The sequence below is a fragment of the Caloenas nicobarica genome, chromosome 19, assembly GCF_036013445.1.
Source record: "Caloenas nicobarica isolate bCalNic1 chromosome 19, bCalNic1.hap1, whole genome shotgun sequence".
In the NCBI taxonomy this organism is placed as follows: Eukaryota; Metazoa; Chordata; class Aves; order Columbiformes; family Columbidae; genus Caloenas; species Caloenas nicobarica.
In genome coordinates, this window is record NC_088263.1 from 10,699,459 (window position 1) to 10,720,795 (window position 21,337).

The following is a 21,337-nucleotide window of genomic DNA, read 5'->3' on the forward strand; positions in this document are numbered from 1 at the left end:
AGCCTCGCGCGGCGCCCGGGCTGCAGTCGCGCCGCTCGCAGCAGCGCTCGCAGCACCGCTCGGCTCCGGGCGGCGGCTCCGGCCCCGCCGCTGCGCGTCCCCCCCGCCGCGCTGCCCCCCCCGCGGCGCGGCCGCCCCGCCAGCCGCCGCCCCGGTCCCCGCCGCTTTAAGGAGAGAGGGGGGCCGCTGAGTGCCCGTCCCATCTGGTGCCCATCCAACTCTTCTTCCTTCCCCTTGGCTCTTTCTTTTCCCAATGAGCTCCAGCGGGCTGGGGGAGGAGCGGGGGAAGGAGCAAACTTTGCCCCTCAGCTGCTGCCGGTGCCAGCCCTCTGGACTGTGAGTGCGTACGGTGGGCATCCGCCCCATCCTCCTTGCAGCACCAGCCTCCTCTCCGCCTGCTGCAGCCTCCCTTTCCCTTGCTTTCCTCCTCTAAATTTCGCACAGTACGATGTAAGGGGCTTGTCGTTATTATTTTTTTTAATTGATTTCTCACCGAAGATGGTTTCATTTTTTATATTTCTATTACTTATTAATCCCTCCCAACCGTAAAGCTGCCCAGCCTTCAGCCAGCTGGGCCAGAGCATAACGCCTGGGACTGCACCTGGGGCAATGAGCCCGGCACTGAAGAAGCCTCCTAGAGGGATGTGCTGGGGCCGCGCAGCAGACTAGATCCGAGCCCCGAAGCTTACGCCACCAGTTATCCCCTCTCTCTCATCCCCTCCGCCCGCCTTTTCTGCACCCCAGCCCCTCGAAACTTCGGATCAGTGCCTGCGCTGCGCTCCGACGATCTTTGCTGGGGTGAAAAGCCCGGAGCCGAAGGAGAGACGGGGCGGCCGTGCTAGATGCATGGGGGAGGGCTCCGGTTAATGCAAGTTCTGGGCTCCTGCAGGGACCCCGACAACTGTCAGCAGCAGCCGCCGCTCGGGGCATCCTCCTCTGCTTCCTCAGCGATGCTTTTCCACAGCCTGTCCGGCTCGGAGATGCACGGGGTCATCGACGAGATGGATCGGAGAACCAAAAGCGAAGCACCGGCCATCAGCTCGGCTATAGACAGGGGAGAGACCGAAACGGTAGGAGCGAAGGAATGGGGAGTCATTCAATCCCCTGAACATAACAAACCCCTCACAGATACAGCTTTTCCCTTAAAATAACAGATCGGGGGGAAACGTATGCAAAATGCTAAATCAGAAGAAAATTAAGCATAAAGGCACCCCTAAAGATTAAATAAAACCGTGGGGAAAGGCATGAAACTGTTAATTATTAATAATATGCATAGTAATAGTAATGCTTGGGTGAAACGAACAGTACTGCTCTTGCGAGAAAACGGAAAGATAGACCAGCCTTTTGGTAGCGTCCAACAACTCCTTCCCTTCCCCCAGCCTGTCCGGCCTTCCAAAGTTTTTGGGAAGAGCAAAGTATGCTTTTGTACAGATAACATTGTGGCACAGCGAATTTTTTGTCTGCAGAATGGATACACAAACACCAAAGAATCCAATTCTGTGTTATTTTTCAGGTAGGATGTCTACACTGAGATGGTATTTATAGCATTTATTTTTTTAAAATGTGATTTTAAAAAATGTTTTTAGTATATATGAACACTGGGTTTGCAAACATGGCAAACAGAACTAGAAGATATGTTTCAGGGAGACGGATGGATGCAAATTTTTAGAACTTTTTCACTTTTTATTTTATATCTGCTGATGCGCAGCACTTTTATATTAATACGTTTAGATAATAAAAAGACGCATCCTTCTAACTGGCGTTAAGCTAGCAAAGTGGAAGAGATTTTTGAAGTGTGCTAACTGATTCAACATTTTGTGTATACTACTTTTTTGTTACAAAATGATAATTCTGAAGTGAAATTATCCCGTACTTTGGTTAAGTGCTGTCTTGTAAGCTGATACAGGCATATGCAAGAATGATATCTGTTCTCGATTTTTAATACTTCATCAGTAAGTGTTATTTCTCTTAATGCTACATAGAAATTTACTTAAAGGTGACAGTGAGAGTATTTAATCCTGAAATACTGGCTGAAAAACACGCTTTATATTATAAAGGTGGAATGTGATTTCTAATCTAAACGGGTTTGGTTTTCTTTGGAAAAAGTTATTATTTCTCCGTGCAATTAAACAATATCAAATGACCTTTTCCTGGAATAAATATTGTGGCATGATACCTTTATATATCTATGTATAATGTATATGCATACACATGTGTGTGTAACAAATAGTGGTATAGAATACTGGATCGTTAGGTACCATTTCTGGACCTCGGAATATTTTCGTTACTGGAAAAGCAAAGCAGAAAAATCGTATTTCATTTGAAGTGGATTTACAAGAAACTGCTTTGGTTATAAACCGATTCCTGATCGGAGTTCAGTTAGTGCCTGGAAGAAATAAGCTATCGATGGGCTGGTGTTGCAAACATGAAATGCAGTGCCCTCATTTTATTGATCTGTAGTTCTGATAGTGGGGATGGTGGAGAGCGAACAGCTCATGGCGATGGGATTTGGTGATTTCTGCAAGGACTGGATGAAAGCAACTAGTCCAGCATGTGCTGAGAAAAATAGCTGTAGTTTCTTTCGATTCTTCCCTATTCTCTCTCTTTGCTTTTTGCTTTGCTCAAGGACTTAAGGCTCTAGAGGAGGTAAAAGTAAACAAGCAACTTCTCCCCTCCGAATCAAAACAAACTGCGTGTTTGTCACAACTGTAAAAAAAAATAATGTTTGTGGTTCCCTTGCACAAGAACAACTGTGCAGTGAGCTGTTGTGCAGAGCGGATCACGGGGAGCGTGGAGCCCGCAGCGCGTTGCAGGCTGTGCCACAACCCACTCGCTCGGAGCCTCCTTCTGCAACGCGATTTTCAGCTGCCGGCTAAAATAAATCAGAGTGCTTCAACAGCTTCCGATATTTTTCTCTCTTTATTTTTTTGGTAGAAGTTGAAAGAATATATATTTATTTGTTTTTTGCAGGATTTCGATTGGATTGCGATTTGACACTAAACTATTAAATTATATAGGGGTTACATTTAGTTTTATTGCTTCCAAGTTTATCCCAGCATAATCTAAAGTGCTCTGTTGTTTTTTCCCCACTTTCTTTCCTACACATTTCCCACTATTTCGTTTTCCTGATAAAACATTCTGCACGTCGGGTTTAGGAATGTATGTCTCCTCCACAGTTTTCTTTACTGATCCCTTTAGTGCTTTGGGTGGCAGCAGATTTGGATCCGTGTTGTTTGGAACCAGCTTGCAGGGAGAGCTGTGGCTGTAGCGCTGTGACTACTGGGGGGTTTGATCGTAATTCACTCGGAATTTTATAGCTGGGAAAATACACACATAGACACGCTCCACATATACGCACTCACAGAGCATTAACTGTGCAGACTCTTGGTATATCCATATTAATAAATGTTAAAATTAGCTATCTGCGATTCCCCTATTCTGTGATTATTGAACAGCATCTTTTCTTGTTCTGGGACTGGAAAGCCCCCCGCCAAAAAATCCTGGGTCTTATCCGGACGCCTTCCACGTAACCCGGGGTGTTTTTCTTCTTCTCTCGCCCTCCTCCTCCGGGAAGGTGGGATGCGGTGGGACCCCGGGGACCCCCCGCTCCTCTGCCCCGCTCCGCTCTGCCGAGCCCGGCAAGGAGGAGGAGAAGGCGGCCCCGGCCGGGCAGGGGGTGGGGGGAGCCCAGCAGTGCACAAGAGTTTCTCCCTCTCGCTAACGGTCTGTAATTGTTTTCCCCCAGCAGACCATGCCTTCCATCAGCAGTGACCGGGCTGCCCTGTGCGCCGGCTGCGGGGGGAAAATCTCCGACCGTTATTACCTCCTGGCTGTGGATAAACAGTGGCATATGCGCTGCCTGAAGTGCTGTGAATGTAAACTCAACCTGGAGTCCGAGCTCACCTGCTTCAGCAAAGACGGCAGCATTTACTGCAAGGAGGATTACTACAGGTACAGCCTGCCCTCAGCCACCAGCCTGGGCTGGGTGGACCTGCTCGCGGCCCCCACGCTAAGCAAACCCCGTCCTGAAGGGACTGCGGAGGAGATCTGTGGGCACTCGGTTCCCGTGGGACAGGCTGTGGGCTCCTGAAACCTCCCACCGGAGAGGGACAGTCCTGGTGGGGATGGGCACCGTGTTTTCGGGAGGAGAGCACGGCCCGGGCACAGCTCACCCCGAGCCTGCTTGCGGCTGCTGGGGGCTTCAACAGCCGGCCCCTCCCCAGGCTTCCTGGGCTGCGGAGGAAAACGAAACGGCCAAGGGGAGCTAAGGGTGCTTCCTGCCCTGAACAGAAAGGGCACGGCACGGAGCGGCACCCTCACCCTCGGGAAGGGCCTGGCTTCCCCGCCGGTGTCCCTTCGGAGGGGTGAAGGGTTGAGGCTGAGCCCCGGGCACGCTGTCAGCTCAGCCGGCAGCGGGGCTGGTCCTCGCCCGACCGCCGTGGCTCCTGCGCGGGCGCGGGCGGTGAACGGGGCCCGGAGCCACCTCCGGGGGCGCGGGGAGGTTTGTGGGACGGGGATCGGTGCGTTTTCCAGGTGGGGCAGGAACTGCGTTGTGAGGCGGGCAGCGGGATGAAGCGCCCCGGCTCCCGGCCCGTGGTGCCCTCCCGGCCGGCGGGCAGCGCCCGGGCAGCGGAGCCATTCCTCAAACATCCCGGCTTTGCGCCGCTGCCCCGGGCCCCGCAGCCCCTCTCCCGATGAAGGGGTGGGGGGATGCACCTCTCACCTCTGGCTGTTCTGTTTTGCAGGAGGTTTTCGGTGCAGAGATGTGCGAGATGTCACCTGGGGATTTCTGCCTCCGAGATGGTCATGAGGGCCAGGGATTTGGTATATCACTTAAATTGCTTCACTTGCACCACTTGCAACAAGATGCTGACCACCGGTGATCACTTTGGCATGAAGGACAATCTGGTGTACTGCCGGCTCCATTTCGAGACTCTCATCCAGGGGGAGTACCAGGTGCATTTCAATCACGCGGATGTAGCCGCTGGGAAGGGCCCGGCACTGGGAGCGGGCTCTGCCAGCACTTTGGGACTGCCTTATTACAACGGCGTGGGGACTGTCCAGAAAGGGAGACCCAGGAAAAGGAAGAGTCCAGGGCCTGGGGCAGATCTGGCAGCCTACAACGCAGGTAAGAGACTCCCATCTTCCCCCAGAACGATTCAAAGGGTTTGTTTCTGTTCACTTCCAAAGGGGGATTTCCGTTTATTTTAGCTTAAACCGTTAATAATAGTTTAGCTGCAGCATAATTATTGAGATCAAGTGCTGTCAAACTGCAATTACAGAAGCTAATATGTTAGCATTTTTCACTTCAGCTGGAAATAAAATGTTTTGAAGCAAGGTCATCTGGTTAAGGAGGGGGAGAAGGGGGAGTGTAGCCTGAAATAAAATCTGGAAACCAGAGATTGTAAGTTAGCACTTCAGAGAGCTGTGAATTTTCTTTAGTAGCTACATTCAAGGGCTGCTGATGGGTGAATTATTCTCCCCTTGTCCTGAGCGCTTGCACCTCAGAGTTTTGGAAGGAAAGAGAGAGGGAGGAAGTAAGAAAGTGGCTGTTTCCCAAGGAGCTGCTGGGGCTGCAGGGCTGGGATGCGGGTGCCTGGGCAGGGGCTGCAGGCAGCAGGTGTCTGCAGGCGGCCTCGGCTCCGCTCCTACAATGACAAGTTCGGCTGGAGTTTTGTTCACCAGACGGGACTCAGAGAAGAGTCAGGAAACTCACAGCATCCCTGTTGTAACCCCTCACTTCCCCGAGCCACAGCCCCTGCCTCTCAACCGAGATGGGCAGCGAGAAGAAAGGGCGCAAAGCTGGCAGCAGCCCCCAGCCTGCACTCTGCAGAAACTCTTCCAGGCTCCCTGCATCGAGCGGCAAACTTTCTGATGTGTTTCCTCGTTTAACCTCCCAACCGCAGCACTGTGATTTTGCAGGCAAGGGAATTCCAGCAGTCTCCTGCCCCCCCATCCCGGCGCTCCCCCTTAACCTCTTCTTCGTCCATGTAACTGCCTACCAGAACGCCTGTGATCACTGGATATTCCAGCACTGCTCCTTGGAGCCAAGAGGAGAAAGTGTTTGGACAAAAGAAAATTCTTAGATCTCGATTTTATTAGAAGAATTCAAGGTGGAGGTGGGGTTTATTTCAGACCCGACTTTCCCTAACCTGGGATCTTAGCCCTCCCATTAGACCCTGGAGACCGAAGTCGTTCACCTCTTTCCTTGTGCTGCTTCAGAATTGTCTGCACTTCTCCACCGTTTCGAGCATGTTTCTCTTTTTAATCTGCGAAGTTCAGATATGTCCCATAGGGCGTATATTTGCCCTCAACATTTTTTTTTTTTTCCCGTGGAGGGCATTAGGTAAAGGCCAAGTTCGCTGCGGCTTTTTCCGACCCGCACCTCTGCGCGCCGCGCCTGCCCCGGCCCGCGGCTCCGCGCTGCTGCGCTGGGCTCCGCGCTGCGCTGGGCTCCGCCTGCGCGGGGGAAGAGTCCGGAAAGGGGGAGGCCCGGGGGAAGCGCAGCGGTGGGGAGGGTCCGGCCGGTACCGGGCACCTTCCAGCACCGCCGGCTGCGGGTGCGGGGCAGGCGGTGGAGCCGGGAGGGTGAGGCTGCGCCTAAAGACATAGCGACAAAATTGAGAGGTTTGCGCCTAAAGACATAGCGACAAAATTGAGAGGTTTGCACTGAAAATGGCAGGGAGAAAAGGCGCATCTCTAACTGGCAAACGCAGCTCAGGAACAGAATTCCCAGCGATTATTGCTTTAACTAATTGCTGAATAATTTGGAAGTAGTGTAAAAATCAGTGGTTGTCCCCGTGGTGAAGGTCGATGAAAGGTATATGTAGTGTTTGCCCGAGCAACAGCTGAGCTTTAAAACATACATAAAATAAGCATCTTCCACGTTTAAAAACGTCTCGTTTTCGGAGGGATTAGATTTTAATTGTCCTTCCGCTATCTCCCTGTGCAGGGCAGATGTTCAGATTCAAAGGACCTGTAAACCGAACCAGCCGCATCTGTCCTGGATGGGAGCACAGCCTGAGAAATCTTACTGCTCCCTGACTTCCTAAATAAACCGTCTTTAATTGTCCTTTTGAAAATTCGTTTTCAAAATAATTGCCATCCGATTCTTTGGTCTTTTAAATTTTTGTTTAGAGCCTGCTACTGAAGCTTAAGAGATTTTCCTTGAGGAACCTTTAGCTTCTTTGTTCAAAGTATTTATCTACTTAACTATTTACTAAACCAATAATCGATTAATTTATATGATAATAAGTGCCATTGATCTTGGAAATCAGACCAGGTTGCCTGTTGATGTCAAATTTCACAAACTAGCAAATTATTGCAAAGCACAAAGATTTCGTGCCTTTGAAGGGGAGACCTGTTAAGAGTGTGATAGTTTCTCTTTTTATTTGTAAGGGAACTCTCATTTTCTTCTCAGAAATGCACCAGAAATGCACAATATTGTCCTCTGAGGGGATCGGTTGCTGGTAATTTGTGTAGGATACTTGGTGCAGATAAATCTACATCCAGAGGTGGTGGGAAAAGGGGGACCCATAAACTTTGGGAGAGTTGAGACTGGAATTATTTCGTAAATTGCAGCAAATATTCCTCTGCAACAAGAATTGGACTGACTTTTTTTTCCTACTTAAACGAGAGTCTGTTTGCGCGGGGGTGATGGGTTTAGATGTGGATAGAGCCTGACAAGTGGAAAATAGCTTGGAAGGATGCTGAAACTTCAAAAAGCTTTTTTTTTTTTTTTTTTTAAGAGTGTTCCTGTGATCATAATTTCTTCTTTCACTTGTTGGAATGGAGTTTGATGGGTTTTTTTAGGTCAGTAAATCAATGGCTGAAAGCTTGCTGAACACAGAAGCACCTGTAAAGTATTCTGAATACTCCCTTTGTGAATTAGACCCCAAACCTCCCACAGCTTGCTATATTTTATTCATTCGTATCTAGTCTGTCTTTAATATGAAGACACTAAAATATCCGCGAAAATGACAGAAGTGTTGAGCAAACTTTTGGCAGGACGAGCTGACAAAATACCCAGAATTGCGCAAACAGCGGAGATATTAAGGAATATTTCCTTCCTTTACTAGCAGGAAGATGTGTAGTGTTTCAGTAAGAAGGTGCCGGGGTGCGGGGGGCTGTTTGCCGGGATGCGGGGGCTGTTTGCCGGGGTGCGGGGGCTGTTTGCTGGGGTGCGGGGGCTGTTTGCTGGGGTGCGGGAGGCGGCTGAAGCGCGGACCCGCTCCCGGTCCGGCCGCTCCGGTGCCCCCTCCCCGGCCCCGCTGCCCCGGCCGTGCGGAGCTCACCCGCCCAACGGGCTTTGGCAAAAGGTGTGGCTTCAACTCCCCCCTAAAAATGGGAAAAGCCTGGCAAGTTTTGAAGAGCGAATTTCTCTTTCTCTCCTCGTTTCCCCTGGGACTAAAAGCTCAGAATAAGCTTTCCTGGGACTGCAGTTGCAGAACGAGCAAAAACGAGTCGCAGCTGAAAAACGGATGTCTTGCAGCGACTTCCTAAGAAAAATCAGAGTTCCCCCCTCTCCCCCCTCCTCCTGGTTCTCTCCCTCCTCCTCCTGTCCCCCCCTCCGCCCTAGTCACCTTTCGGCTTCCCCCGGCCGCGGTGCATGTGGCCCCTCCTCGGGGGCAGGGGCTGGGGTCGGGGCTGGGGCAGGCGGAGGGGCCGGGGTCGGGGCCGGGCCAGGGAGCCGCCACTGCTCGCTTCCCAAAGGGCGAGCGGGCCTGGGGAGCGCTCCGTCCCTTCCCTCCCTCCCCGGGACGCTGCCGTGGCGCAGCGCCGGGGGGTCCCTCGGGAAGAGCACGGGGAGGGAACCGATCCCGGCCCGGCGGGCAGCGAGGAGTCCGGCTGGGCTCGGCTGGGGCTGCCCGGGTTAATCGCGGCGCTCAGGGAATTACCGCACGCTCGCACCGGCTATTCAGCGCCATTCAGTTGGTTTAATTGAGGGGAAAAACCCTCCGCGGCTGGCTCCTCCCGCTCCGGCCCCTTTGTTCTCCCGCCCGCCGCAGCCCCGGCCGGGCCGCTCTCCCCCCGGAGGCACCGCGGCCGCGGGGGTTGCGCCCCGGCCCCCGAGCAGCCCTGGGGGCAGCGGGACACGCAGCCCTGTTGTCCCAGGCGGCTGAGGAGGCCGGGGGAAAGAGGGCTTCTAATCCTAGCTCTCCTTTCTCGTGGCTTTGTGATGCTCAGCCCAGAAGACAGTCGCTCCTTAAGACGGGATTTATCTGCCTGTTCCTAGAAACACCTCTTGAAATTTCAAGGTTGAGGCAGTGCTTTTTGTGTCTGTCGCTCCACAGGCTTGGCAGAAGTACCCGCCTTTCAGTGCTGCCCGGTGCCTCAGAGGCGGCGAGGGGCACCTTGCTTGCTCCAAGTGTCGCAGCTTCACCCCTTTTAATCCCAGTTGTGCTAAGGAGTTCAGGCATCTGCCTTCTCCAGGTGTCTTCTTCCACCAGGGAGAAAGACTCTGTTCCTGTCCCGAGTGCCATTCAGAGGGCTCTGTCTCACTTTTGTCCCTTTCAAGGATGTGGGTGCCACAAAGGCCTTTACACACTCCTGCCAAACAACAACTACGGCTGCACCCCTGCCTAGTCTAGTTAATCACAAGTTCCCTCTCCAGGCAGCAGAAGGTTAAAACATCCCCTTGACTCTCTTATTACAGAAAGAAAGGGGTATATGTTCCTAAGCCACTGAATACGGAGAGCTGACGCATGCACCAAATGTGTCTCTTGTTGCATCATTCTTTCAGAATCTGGATTAGTTTGCTTTCTTTTTGGGTAATTTAACATGTCAAACACAAGCTACTAACAAAAGTTCCCCCAAAGGAAATTATTTTTTCCCATCTTCTTCATGTGCCATGTACTTAGCGACCTACTAACTACAAAGCATGTGCTTTGCCCTGAATCCCGCCATGTGGGGGGGATCTGGCGATCTGAGCATGAAACTGTGCTCCCAAGTTTTCTTCTCCAAATAGTGTTTGTCACAAAGATAACAGCACATCCTGCCGTACACTCATGTTGCTGGGTTTAGATACAGTATTATGCATTATTCTGCAGAGGATATTTTGGTCACCAATATGAAAATATACTGGTTTAATCTTTGTTTCTAGTGATGCTCTCTGTGGACATCACCATCTTGTGGCCAAGGGGACATGTGTATCGCGGTGCTATGGAGGCCGCAGGAGCCGGCCAGCGGTGACCGGAGGGCAATGGCTGGAGGGGGGGCTGGGGGAAGGCACCAGGGCCTTACAAGTGCTCTAGGGTCAGAAAAGAGACTGGGCACCACTTCACAATTTGTTTTACCACAAAACAGGACTGAAACATTTGTTAATTTAAGGCTCCTCTATTTGACTGGAATTTCACCAATTGTATTTCTGAACTCCCAGCAGGAGCCCTAGATCCTGCAAGTGAATGGAATCTTACGTACCGATAGTTCAACAATTCCTTTGGGAGATACACTGGGACACCACAAAGGAGCAGGGAAAACCGGAGGGTTGTGTGAGGAGCATGTACAGTGTTAGTCTTATGCCATGATGCCTTTTGCAGAAACTCCTCAGCTCTTAAAATCCCTACATGCTTACACCCTTGGCCCATTCTGTATCTCTGGGCCTGCAATGCCCACGGACATTTAGAAGTCTGCGAGAGGTGCATATAATATATATTAGACCTAATAGAAGAGAGTTTTGGAGGTGGTGCCAAGCACCACAACCAAATATGAGAGGGGAATTGGCACGAACTAGGAACACTTGTGTCATATCGGGTGGTGCCTGGGGGCACCCAAACCACTGGTGCACGACAGCGAACAGCAGACACCCTTGTGCACTTTCAAAATCTGTTCTGCAACTTTCTTAATAGAAAAGACAATAGTTAGGCAGTCTCAAATGGTACATATTTACTGACATTTACTATTATTTTCATTTAGTACATAAGGAGGCAGAATGATGAGAAATTCAAAGAGTAAATTGTTCCTTGTCCAGTCAGGGCTTGATGAAAAGCTGATGCCCTCATTCCATTCTGGGAGGATTTCCTTGGATCCTGAATGTATCTTGTTCTCTGTGGAACAGGTTCAAACCCAACTGCTTGCAGCCTTGGGGTTTGCTTTGTTGCATATTAACACCCACAGACCTCAGTCCTTCAGACGTATTCTGCTGCATTTCCTCCTAAGTCTCTGCCTTGTTATTTCGGGCGGGGTTTGAACGCATTGAAGATAACACACAGGGGTCTTTTCCTTTACTAATATCTAAAAATCTGCGAGTAGATTTTAAAACCAAGTACCGCTCAATTTTACATTTCCATAATAGAATTTGCTACGAGCAATGTAGTTTCAGTTATTCATCCCAGTGTTCTTCACATCAGGAACTGTAGCTGTGAAGGAGATGGGAGCACATGGGATGACCCCAGTTTGGCAATGAGATTTCAGTTCTTAAACCAGAAAAAACGATTTTACTACATTCCATCCAGCTCCATTAATACTGCAGTTTTACTGTCTCCTTTTATGCATCTTATACCTTCTAAATTCAAGTGCTTCCAGTCTTTCCACACCACAGGAAAACAAGCAGAAATGCTTCTTATTGCTAGAATTTGGCACAAGATACTTTGGTCTGGAAAGGATTTATACAAATGTACACACATGCTTGCACACACGCACACACACACACATTTATAACATGCAGTACCATTTTTTAAGCTGTTTTTTAGACTATAGGAGTACAGAAACACACAGGAAAGTTTGAGGCTCTAGACACTTTCTATATATTAAACAAACACACTTTTGGTCTTAGAACTGAATTTTTGCAGGCCTTGCTCTATATTGTGCCATATCTTTTTACAAGTTTTTGAAAAGCTGAAGTTTGCAAAGCAGCTACTGTACACGCTTCGAAACTGCCCTTTATAGAATCTGTATGCATTTTGACGTATGAGTACGTGCATTCTATGTGTATTTTTAAAAAATATTTTTAATGCATGCCTTTCAGAATCTGTACGTTTTCAGTAGGGCTGAAAACCTCTGATGGGTGACATGAATTTAAAGTAAGACTCTAAAGATACACATGGCCATGAGATGTACTCAATTATAATGAACCAGCAATAATGGACAATTGAAAACAAATCTGTTTATGTGTTTAAGAAATTCACCAATAATTCACATTTTAAAATAGATTTTTTCCCTCATTTTTGCATGCAACATAGAACAGAGGTAGTAGTGATTTTTCATTACTTTTAAGATGAAACTTATCAGAAATTAAAAGGCAGTTGTAGATATTGGAACAGAAAAAGTAAATTAAGTTTGTCAGAGTGAATTTTCAGTTACATCCCTGATTTTTTAAATGGATTTAAGCCCAGTCTTTAATGTTATTTTAAGAGTTTTTCTATGGTTTACTGTATGCACAAATAAACGAGAAACTAGTTTTGCTCTATGAGATTATTTTGCTTGGCATTCAACATATAATACTACTTGATAATTCCTGTAATGTTCCTTGCTCACAGACCTCTTCCATAAGCTTGATGGTTGATTTGTGCGAATGTATCAATCAGTGCTTCCAAAGGATACAACAGAATGGATTGTTCAAACTAGTATTTGCAAATACTTTATAAAAAAAGGAAATATAAACACATAAATAATGAAAAAGATATTTTTCATTTGGCATGCCAGTGATACATTGTGTTAACAGTTTTATTTCTTTAGCTAGTCCAATTATAGTCATAATTTGCTGTCTGGTACCCACAAACTTTATTTCTTTTATAGAGTTTCATTTAATGGTCTCTCTTGTACTCTACAGGGTTTAGTTTGATGGAGGAAATAATTATAATTTTAACTGGTCTGTTCCATTGAGATTTAAGTGGTCTGTATTGTACAGCTCTCTTTGTAGGTTACAATGCAATTCCTAGTGATACAGAGCACACTAAAGCACTTTGCGGAGTTGAGGACAGTCACTGTCCTACAGCAGAACGTGGGGGGACGGCTGCGTGGAGATGGGGGGAGAAAAAAGGAAACAGAGCTGACATTTGAAAAGCCATAAAGAGGCAGGTGAGGGTCCTTGCAGGCTGGTTATTGTGAGGGAAAAATAGAAGATGCAGAAATGGAGGGGAAGGCAAGTAGGATTTGTACCAGTACAATACCCGCCATGGTATGTTATTTTAATTGCTGCACTCAGATGAACTGCAAACAATGTTGGTCACAGAGCAATAGATTTACACGCCTTTCCCTCTTGTTGCCTTAAGCTTTAAGCTGCAATGAAAACGATGGTGACCACCTGGATCGAGACCAGCAATACCCCAGCAATCAAAAAACAAAGCGGATGAGGACATCATTCAAACACCACCAGTTGCGGACAATGAAGTCGTACTTTGCTATTAACCACAATCCTGATGCCAAGGACTTGAAACAGCTAGCTCAGAAAACCGGCCTGACCAAAAGGGTTCTGCAGGTAAGAAGAGCAGTCTTTTTCTTGAAAAGTAAAGAAACCATCCATTTGAGGTTTGAAATGCTGTGGATTTTGCTGATCTTCAAGCTTTTCTTAATCATTCCTACCTTCTGTGAGGCTTCAGTTACATCCTAGAGAGCATGAGAAAAGTTATTTCTTTTCAGTTTCCCAAAAGTAGATCACTTGGGTTCTAATTTTTTATGACAGTTGTGAAGATTGTGGCCCTGCTTGTTTTCCTGTAGTTAGTTAATTCTGGTGCATATTTTAGCTTCCAATCTGCTGTAAGAAAAAGTGAATTATTTCAGTTAATGTGTTCACTGTAAATAGAGGGCTCTTAATTTAGAGATTACTGTCAATATACCTTTAAAAGAAATTAATCAGCAGTCTGGATGTATTTTATCAGGACAAGGAGGATATATTTTCTTTCATAATTGAAGTGGACATACATTTAATTTTTCAAAGATTATTTTTTTATTTGTAGTTTAGTAACTTAGAATGAAAGGAAATCGCATTTTTAAAGTACTTTTTCTCTGAAAGCTGGATTTTTCTTGCTTCAAGGACATGCACTCCATTTGGACTATTATGGGAAGCAAAGGAGAAAATGTTAGTGGATTCAGCTAGATTTTAATTTATAGTTCTGATTCAATAAGCCAATTTTAATGGGCACTTATCCAAATAAGTATACCTAGAGATAAATTTGGGCATATAGGAGCCATGGCATTCCAGGATCTATTGCTGAAATTTTTAAACCAGGTCTTAATTGTGGAAAAATGGCTTTTGAGCTTCAGAGAGGCAGGCAGCACTCGGAGTCCTGCGAGCGCCTCCTGGGCAGCTCTCGCACGTCCACAGGCAAGTGGAGGGCAGGGGACGGAAATAGTGAGAAAAACTGGATTCACTAGAGAGGTTCTGGACTTTACAGCCTTCATACTTAGCAGAAGAGGGAATAAAGGTTTTGTAGGCTTCCCAGTAAAAACTACTAATGAAAAACCATACGTAATTACTTCTCTTTGCCACGTCCTCCGTAGCTGGATTTTTTGGTTTTATGAGTCTGATTTGCAGTGGTGAAACAGATTTCTCCAAGATAACTAGTGCGCATCCTAACACTTGACATAGTGTCTCTCGTGGCAGCTCTCCTTCATCCATACACATGGGTGAAATAATTTTCTGCATTTGTCTATCCTTATTTTGACATTTCTCCTTTACTTTACCCTCAGAGTTTAGATACCGCAGTAATACCTATTCTGCCTATTACAGTGCGCTCACACTTGAAATATCTGTGAAATTACACATAGTGCATTAAGAAATGAGTTCAGCATCTAGAAAGTATCTTTTTCTTGATCATCTGTCTGTTCCCTCTCCTCACTCCACACCAACTTTGTCTTCTGTCTCCTTTCACCTAATGGCTCTTTCCTTCCATGTTTTTCCAAGTTGTCTCTGCTTTTTCCTTCCATTTCAGAATGCATTTCCTTGTCCCCAAAACCGGACTCTCCGTCTCTATTACACTTCAGTCCTTTCAGTTTCTTCATTGCTTCTGTTTCTGTCTGAAATGTACTGCTGTACTGCATCTTCCAGTTTTAAGGTGCTTAGTTGGTTTGTTTTCTTTTTTTTTTTTTTTTTGTGGCAGTCCCTTACAATTCCACTAAACTTTTTTTCATCGTTTTGCTAATTGGTGTTTCACTTCATTTACTTTCACAGTTAAATACTCCTTTATGTCTGGGCTCCTTTAGCTGAAGAGTGGTGGAAGCTGATAGCTGGTGGTGGGGATTGCACCCGGCGGATGATGCTGGTGGAGGCACTTCAAGAAAATGACTCTGAGTGATGCTTTGTCTGGTATCACTTGAGTTTTCCTGTCTGTTATGAGTACTCTTGACTCCATACTCTTTTGGACTTTTTGTTTGAAAATTAATTTGGGCCATGATTTTTTTTTTTTAATATTTTAGAAGCTTTGTGCCCAATTGGTTTATCTCTAACCTGTGAGAGGCAATTTTTCAAACACTGAAGTTCACCTACATGAGTTTCAGGGTTGCTCTTTGCTGGGGAAAACTCTTCCTGATGTTGGTTACTGAGACGGTGTCACTTGCTAATCCTTTTGAAAGGTTGGCGTTCCATCTGTGTCAGTTATTGAACACGAAGTAATTCACTGACACTATTGAACTAAACAGGCATCATTAGCATTAGTCTGTCGTACACCCCGAAGGCGCATGGGCTCCCACACGTCCCTGCACACTCCCCACGTTGTTATTAGGCGTGTTTGTAAGCGGTTGTGTTTTCTGTACGTTCAGATCTCAGTTCAGCTGATGGAAGGTTGTGGCTCTTTATATATCATTAACAGAATATATTTGAAGAGAAAATACAAGGCAGCAGATCAGGAGAAACAGATTCTCTTGTTCTGAAAGCAGTGTAGTTCCTAAACACACGTAGCAGAGCTCCTAGAGATTCAGGAATAGCCCTAGTGCCCGTACCATATAGACAGTCCCACATAGCATGGGATGCGGGTGCTTTGTTTGTAGATGAGCAGAGAATTTGACCATATTTTTAATGATCTGTGATGTTGGATTTGGAAGACCTGACTTTTGTCTTTGCTTTATATACATTTACTCATCAGCTACACATGGGCAGAAGTGGAACGTCATGGAAATGTAACATACTGCTTCATGAATTAGATTTCCTTCAGTGGCTTTGTAATACAGACTATTTTCTGTAAGTAGCCATGATAGAAGCACAGTAAGCCTATTTATATTTTTAATCCCTATTTTTATTATTTTTCATTCCCATTTAGTTTTATATTTGCAACTTAATTCATACACCTCTTGTGCTGCAGCCCGTTATTGTAAGCTATCATTCCTAATTAAAGTGACCAGCTAATTGTGCACTAACTAATTGGCATAAATATTCCTCTTTTGGGAACTGATCTTTCTTTTTGTGAGTTTAGGAAGGGAAGGTGTAGGCAGACAGCGCTAAGAAGAAATACTTTGCTAGCTCTAGGCATGTGCCTGTTCTATCCCAGGAGTCTGGAGTACGCTAATCCATGGCAAAAGCAGTTTAGGAACATAAAGCGGGTGTCTTGTACGCTGCTTATTCTTTCTTGAACCACTCCCCGGTAAAGTTGCTGCGCGAACCCTACAGAGATCGCTGCGTTCATTTGAACTTGGCTAATTCAGTTTCCAGTAGTCAGCAGGCGTGAACATTGTCACAATCACGCGTGGGGACCCTGCACTATCTTCGGGTGGAGATTTGCTTTAGGATAACACACTGCAGACTCTTCACCGAGCCTGCATTCATAAAATGCCCCATAGTTCCCCTTTAACTGTGTGCTTTCTAATTACGACAGAGTAATCAGAATGTGTGTGCAATGAGTGAACGTAGTTTGCTTTGTGGTGCAACATCCTTTATATCTTTGTTTCTCGCCAGTTAGTAAAATTCAGTAAACCTCAATGTCTCCAGGTAGCTGTGTGAATGAGCAAAACTGTGTTTAAAAATTTGTTTCTAGCACAAGCTATTCATAAAACTAATATATAACAGTTGCGACAATGGAGGTGTTACAAACAAGAATATGAAGTTATCTAAGGTGATTAGATGATCTCATTCACTGCAGTATCCAAATCCCTTACAATACTTAGTGTATTTATTTTCAATACCTCCCTGTCATATGGAGATGTTATTTTCTTCCTGTTTTACTTAATGAAGACAAAGAGTTAGCTGCACAGATCACTGAAGAGATGGTGTAATATTTTAACCGCAGTAGCCATGACTCTGCCCAGTCGCTGAGCTGTCCACACACCCGGCCCCGCTAACCTGGCTGTGGCAGCATCGGTGGTGGGTCTCGCAGCTGCTTTTCTTTTTCAGTGGGAGTTCTGGTCCATATTTTCCTCTTTGATTCGAAATAGCTCAGCCTTACAATGATACGGTTGGACAGAAAAACACTAAATACTTCCCCATTATTCTGTTTATCCCTCAGTACTGAAGACCAGATTCCTAATTGTGCAATCGATGTGGGAGAAGTCCTTCTGGAACAATTCTTTCGGTTGCGTATGTTTGGGTTATTACTTCTGCGCTTGGCTGTAGTGCCGTTCCAGGTGCAGGGCCGGAGTGGCCCCCTGAGCCCGGCCCCGCTGAGCCCGGCCCCGCTGAGCCCGGTCCTGGTGTGGGGCAGCCCCACGCGCTCCTGCCGCTCCGTGCGCTCACAGGTACCAGGGGGGCGGCCGCCGGCCCTCCTGCAGCTCACACAACGAGAGCTTTAGTTCTTTCACTGCTCTTCAGCATGAAATCTCTGCTGAATACTGTCACACCTGAAGTGCATGCCACAAGATCACTATCGCGATCATTATGTTATCCCTTTCTATCATAAGACAAGGCATTTTCAGAATTTCAGTTAACAAATATTTACATGTCTTTTCAGTAATAATAGGAATATTTATCACTGGACAATTTTAAAGCGCTTTGTAACCACTAGCTGATTAACCTTAACAATATCTCAGCGAGGATGGAAGTGAAAGTAGTCATATAAGCTCTATTTTTTAATAATACTTACAAGATCATGTAATATTTTCTATGTCCAACATGAGTTACCTCTACCAAGAGAGAATGAATTATACGTGCAGCTCCTGAAAGCAGCATGAATGGTCATTGGTGAGGGCATCTGAGCACAGGTTTTCATATTTTATGGAAGATAAGGGCAATACATAAACACCAATAATCTTGCTCACTTGTCTTTACATATTACATGTTTCAAATCACAATCGGAAAAAATACTGTAGAGTCTCTCACCCTGTTAAAGAGTAGTTGGATGTTTAGGGACAATGTAAATAAACAAAATAGTTATGGTGCTTTCTGTAGTTTTACACACTTAAAACAAGAAAATTGTTTTGTGACTAGGAATGGAGACATTACTCATATTTGGTACTACTGCATATATTAACATGTATATTTTTAATTAACACAAGTGTGAAATTACACAGAAGTATGTGTCTATGCAACTGCACTAGTGGTTTTGTCTGTTCTGTTTTCATTAATACGTAACCGTGGTACACGTTCATATCAGTCTCTAAACTTCCAATTCACCTTTGTATGTATTATCCTTTTTATAGTCGCTAGGAAGTATATTAAAAACTCAAAACCAAATTACTTTGTGGGACAAACATAAATTATCTCTTACTGAAAGGTAAAAAAATCCCATAAATGTTCAAATTGCAGTTTTTTACCATTCTTAACTAGTTGGTGCTTGAGACTTTGCGGCTTGAATGCCCAGAACAAACGGACCTGCTCCAGTCGCACGCCCTGCACACGAGCATCCTGGCCGCGCCTGGAGCCCCCGCACGCCCGCTGCGCTCCCTTCCTGCCCGGCTCGGGGCAAAGAGCGGAGCAGAGACGCTGCTGCTCAATGTGTCAGGCAAAAACATCACATTCCTTTTTGTCCGGCTTTGATCACATCGCTGCCCTTTAACGGGTTTATCACTATAGTGGACTGTGTTATAAAATCATGAGTGTATTTTTGCTGGTGCTAGTTTAGGAGAAGATTTTTGTTTTCTTGTCATATATGAAACTCATAAATAGCCTTTAAACTAAGTGTTTTAGCAAAGGGAATGCCAGCATAAACTGTTCTAAAATCCTGAGCTTTCAGAAACAAGGACCCGTAAGTGTGTGGTTTATGTGTGGCCCACAAAGGCAGCTCTTCTGCCACTGCTAGAATTTGTGCCTGAGGATTATTTCTTGATGGCATTCCCTGGAGAGAGGGTGAGAGAGAGGCTGTGCGCCCTAAAGACCCTTGGCTGGGGGAGCAAGCTTTCCAGAGAAAAAATAAGAGCGCTCAATGTGGGGAGCCTGGGGCTGGACCACCCTACATGAGAAGAAAACCAGGCAGAGGAAGCTCAGCTGAGACAAACTGATCAGTTCTGGCTGCGCTGGCAAGCTGAGAGTGCAAAGAGAACACCTTCCAGGACTGCTCCTATTTACGGATCGCTCCTGTGATTAAAGCGTATCCTATGGCAGGGGCCGTGCTGTTTCTGAGGCAGAGTCAGAATTTCTGTACAGGTTGGTGCGGCCCCGTGAGCTCCACACCCTCGGTTTCCCTGTACATGCGATGGACACACTGTACGGCCACGCAGATCCCTTCACTCGCCCAGTTCCTTCCTCCGGCAGACCCAGAGATGACGAGGCTCATTACATCTGGAATGGAAAGAATCAGCCCTTTTCCTTATAGCAGGTCAGTGTGAGGACAGCAGGGTCAGGATTGAGTCCATTGTAAAGCACGTAACAATGACAGAAGACCTGATAAACAAGCACAGTGAAATTTCAGCTAGTTTGTAGCAGTAAAATTACCTGGTATCAACATAAATCATATTGAACACAGGGTATTTAACGACAGTTTCAAATATAGTCAAAGTCAGATGCTGTACGTAGGTTTCATGCAAGTTCCACAAATACATTTTATTTTATGTATTTTCAAAGAAGTCAGAAAAATACTTTATATTTAAACAACACGTGCAGACAGTGGAGAGCATTATTAACTTGGACCTAAACACTGAAATGTAACTGAGAAGGATGAAGTCATAGCTTTAGCCCTTCACTCATAGACTATAATCAAATAATGCAAGAAGTAGCAATCATGGAAAAATTCCTGTATGTGGATATAATTTCTACTGAAATGACAGTTTTGAATGCAATGTAAGTCTTTAATATCATTCAAGCCTCCTTTCCCGACATCACTCCAGTACTGAAAACATTTGAAAAAGGAGACTGGTGTAGGCGAAGGGAGCTGAAGCATTTGAGAAAGAAGAGTAAGAGAAGAGTGAGCAAGAGGGACAATCCTTTTAGAAAAGCGAGAGTGCTGCTGACACGGGGACACGGGCGGTTCCCGGGAGAGCGCTCGCTCAGGGGGCTGTGGATGGGTCACCCGCGGCCTCCGTGGGAGACGGACTTGAGATACGGGGGTGCTCAAACTCGTTATTTTATATTCGTCAGATGCTTGATGTCTGCCTCATCCAGACAAGTGCTTCTGGGATTGAGGGCAAGCAAGGATTCCTGGGGGCTGCCAAATTTCTGAGCATCTTTATAGACAGCCTGCGCAGAAAGACTTTCCTGCTCCATCCTTAGTCCCCTCCCGTTCCAGGCAGACTGTTCGTACAGGATCACAGGAGAGGGGGACAGGAATGCTTTGCAGATGTGCAGAGGACACTTCTCATGGCTGGGGCTACTTTTCTAACCTGTTAGCAGAAAAAACATCTTCCACAATTCAAGTGTTGGTGACTTTGTGAGTATGCTTTTCCATTTTTTAAACAATGCAGCTGTTTAAATGCTACCCTTTTATATTAAACTATTTCAGGTTTGGTTTCAAAATGCTCGAGCCAAATTCAGACGGAACCTCTTACGTCAAGAAAACACAGGGGTGGATAAGACTTCAGACTCAACACTCCAAGCAGGGACCCCCTCAGGTCCTGCCTCAGAAATATCCAATGCCTCCATGAGCCCATCCAGCACTCCCACTACTTTAACGGACTTGACGAATCCCACCATGCCGACTGTGACATCCGTCTTGACGGCAGTGCCCGGAAGTCTTGAGGTTCATGAATCTCGAAGTCCTTCACAGACTACTCTTACAAATCTTTTCTGATGACTCTTTCTTAATAATTTCTTTAAAAAAGAAATTATTCTTAGTTGAAATTCCAAGTGTATTTTAATAGAGGCTTTGAGCAACTGACTAACCACAATTAGGATCTCTCCTGAAAAACAGAAGGAAATGTAGTGTTCTGGTATTGCGGAGTATGGACTGAAGAATAACTTGGAAGATCTATTGCAACACAACATTTGTGTAACTGTACAGTTTTGTGGACTGAGCAAGGGAAACAGCAATTAATTTAAGTTGGCTAAAGCTTCTGTATTTTCAAAGACTGCCATGTGCCTTATATACTGTTTTATCTACATACT

The 21,337-nt window shown here is 46.1% G+C and overlaps 1 protein-coding gene across 1 annotated transcript; it reads left to right on the forward strand.

Moving 5' to 3' along the window:
* Positions 1-842: 842 nt before the first annotated feature.
* LHX2 (LIM homeobox 2) lies at positions 843-21,023 on the forward strand. Its single transcript, XM_065648712.1, has 5 exons — positions 843-1,070; positions 3,749-3,951; positions 4,746-5,128; positions 13,212-13,417; positions 20,736-21,023. The coding sequence occupies exons 1-5, from the start codon at positions 843-845 to the stop codon at positions 21,021-21,023; spliced, it is 1,308 nt and encodes a 435-aa protein (XP_065504784.1).
* Positions 21,024-21,337: the final 314 nt, after the last annotated feature.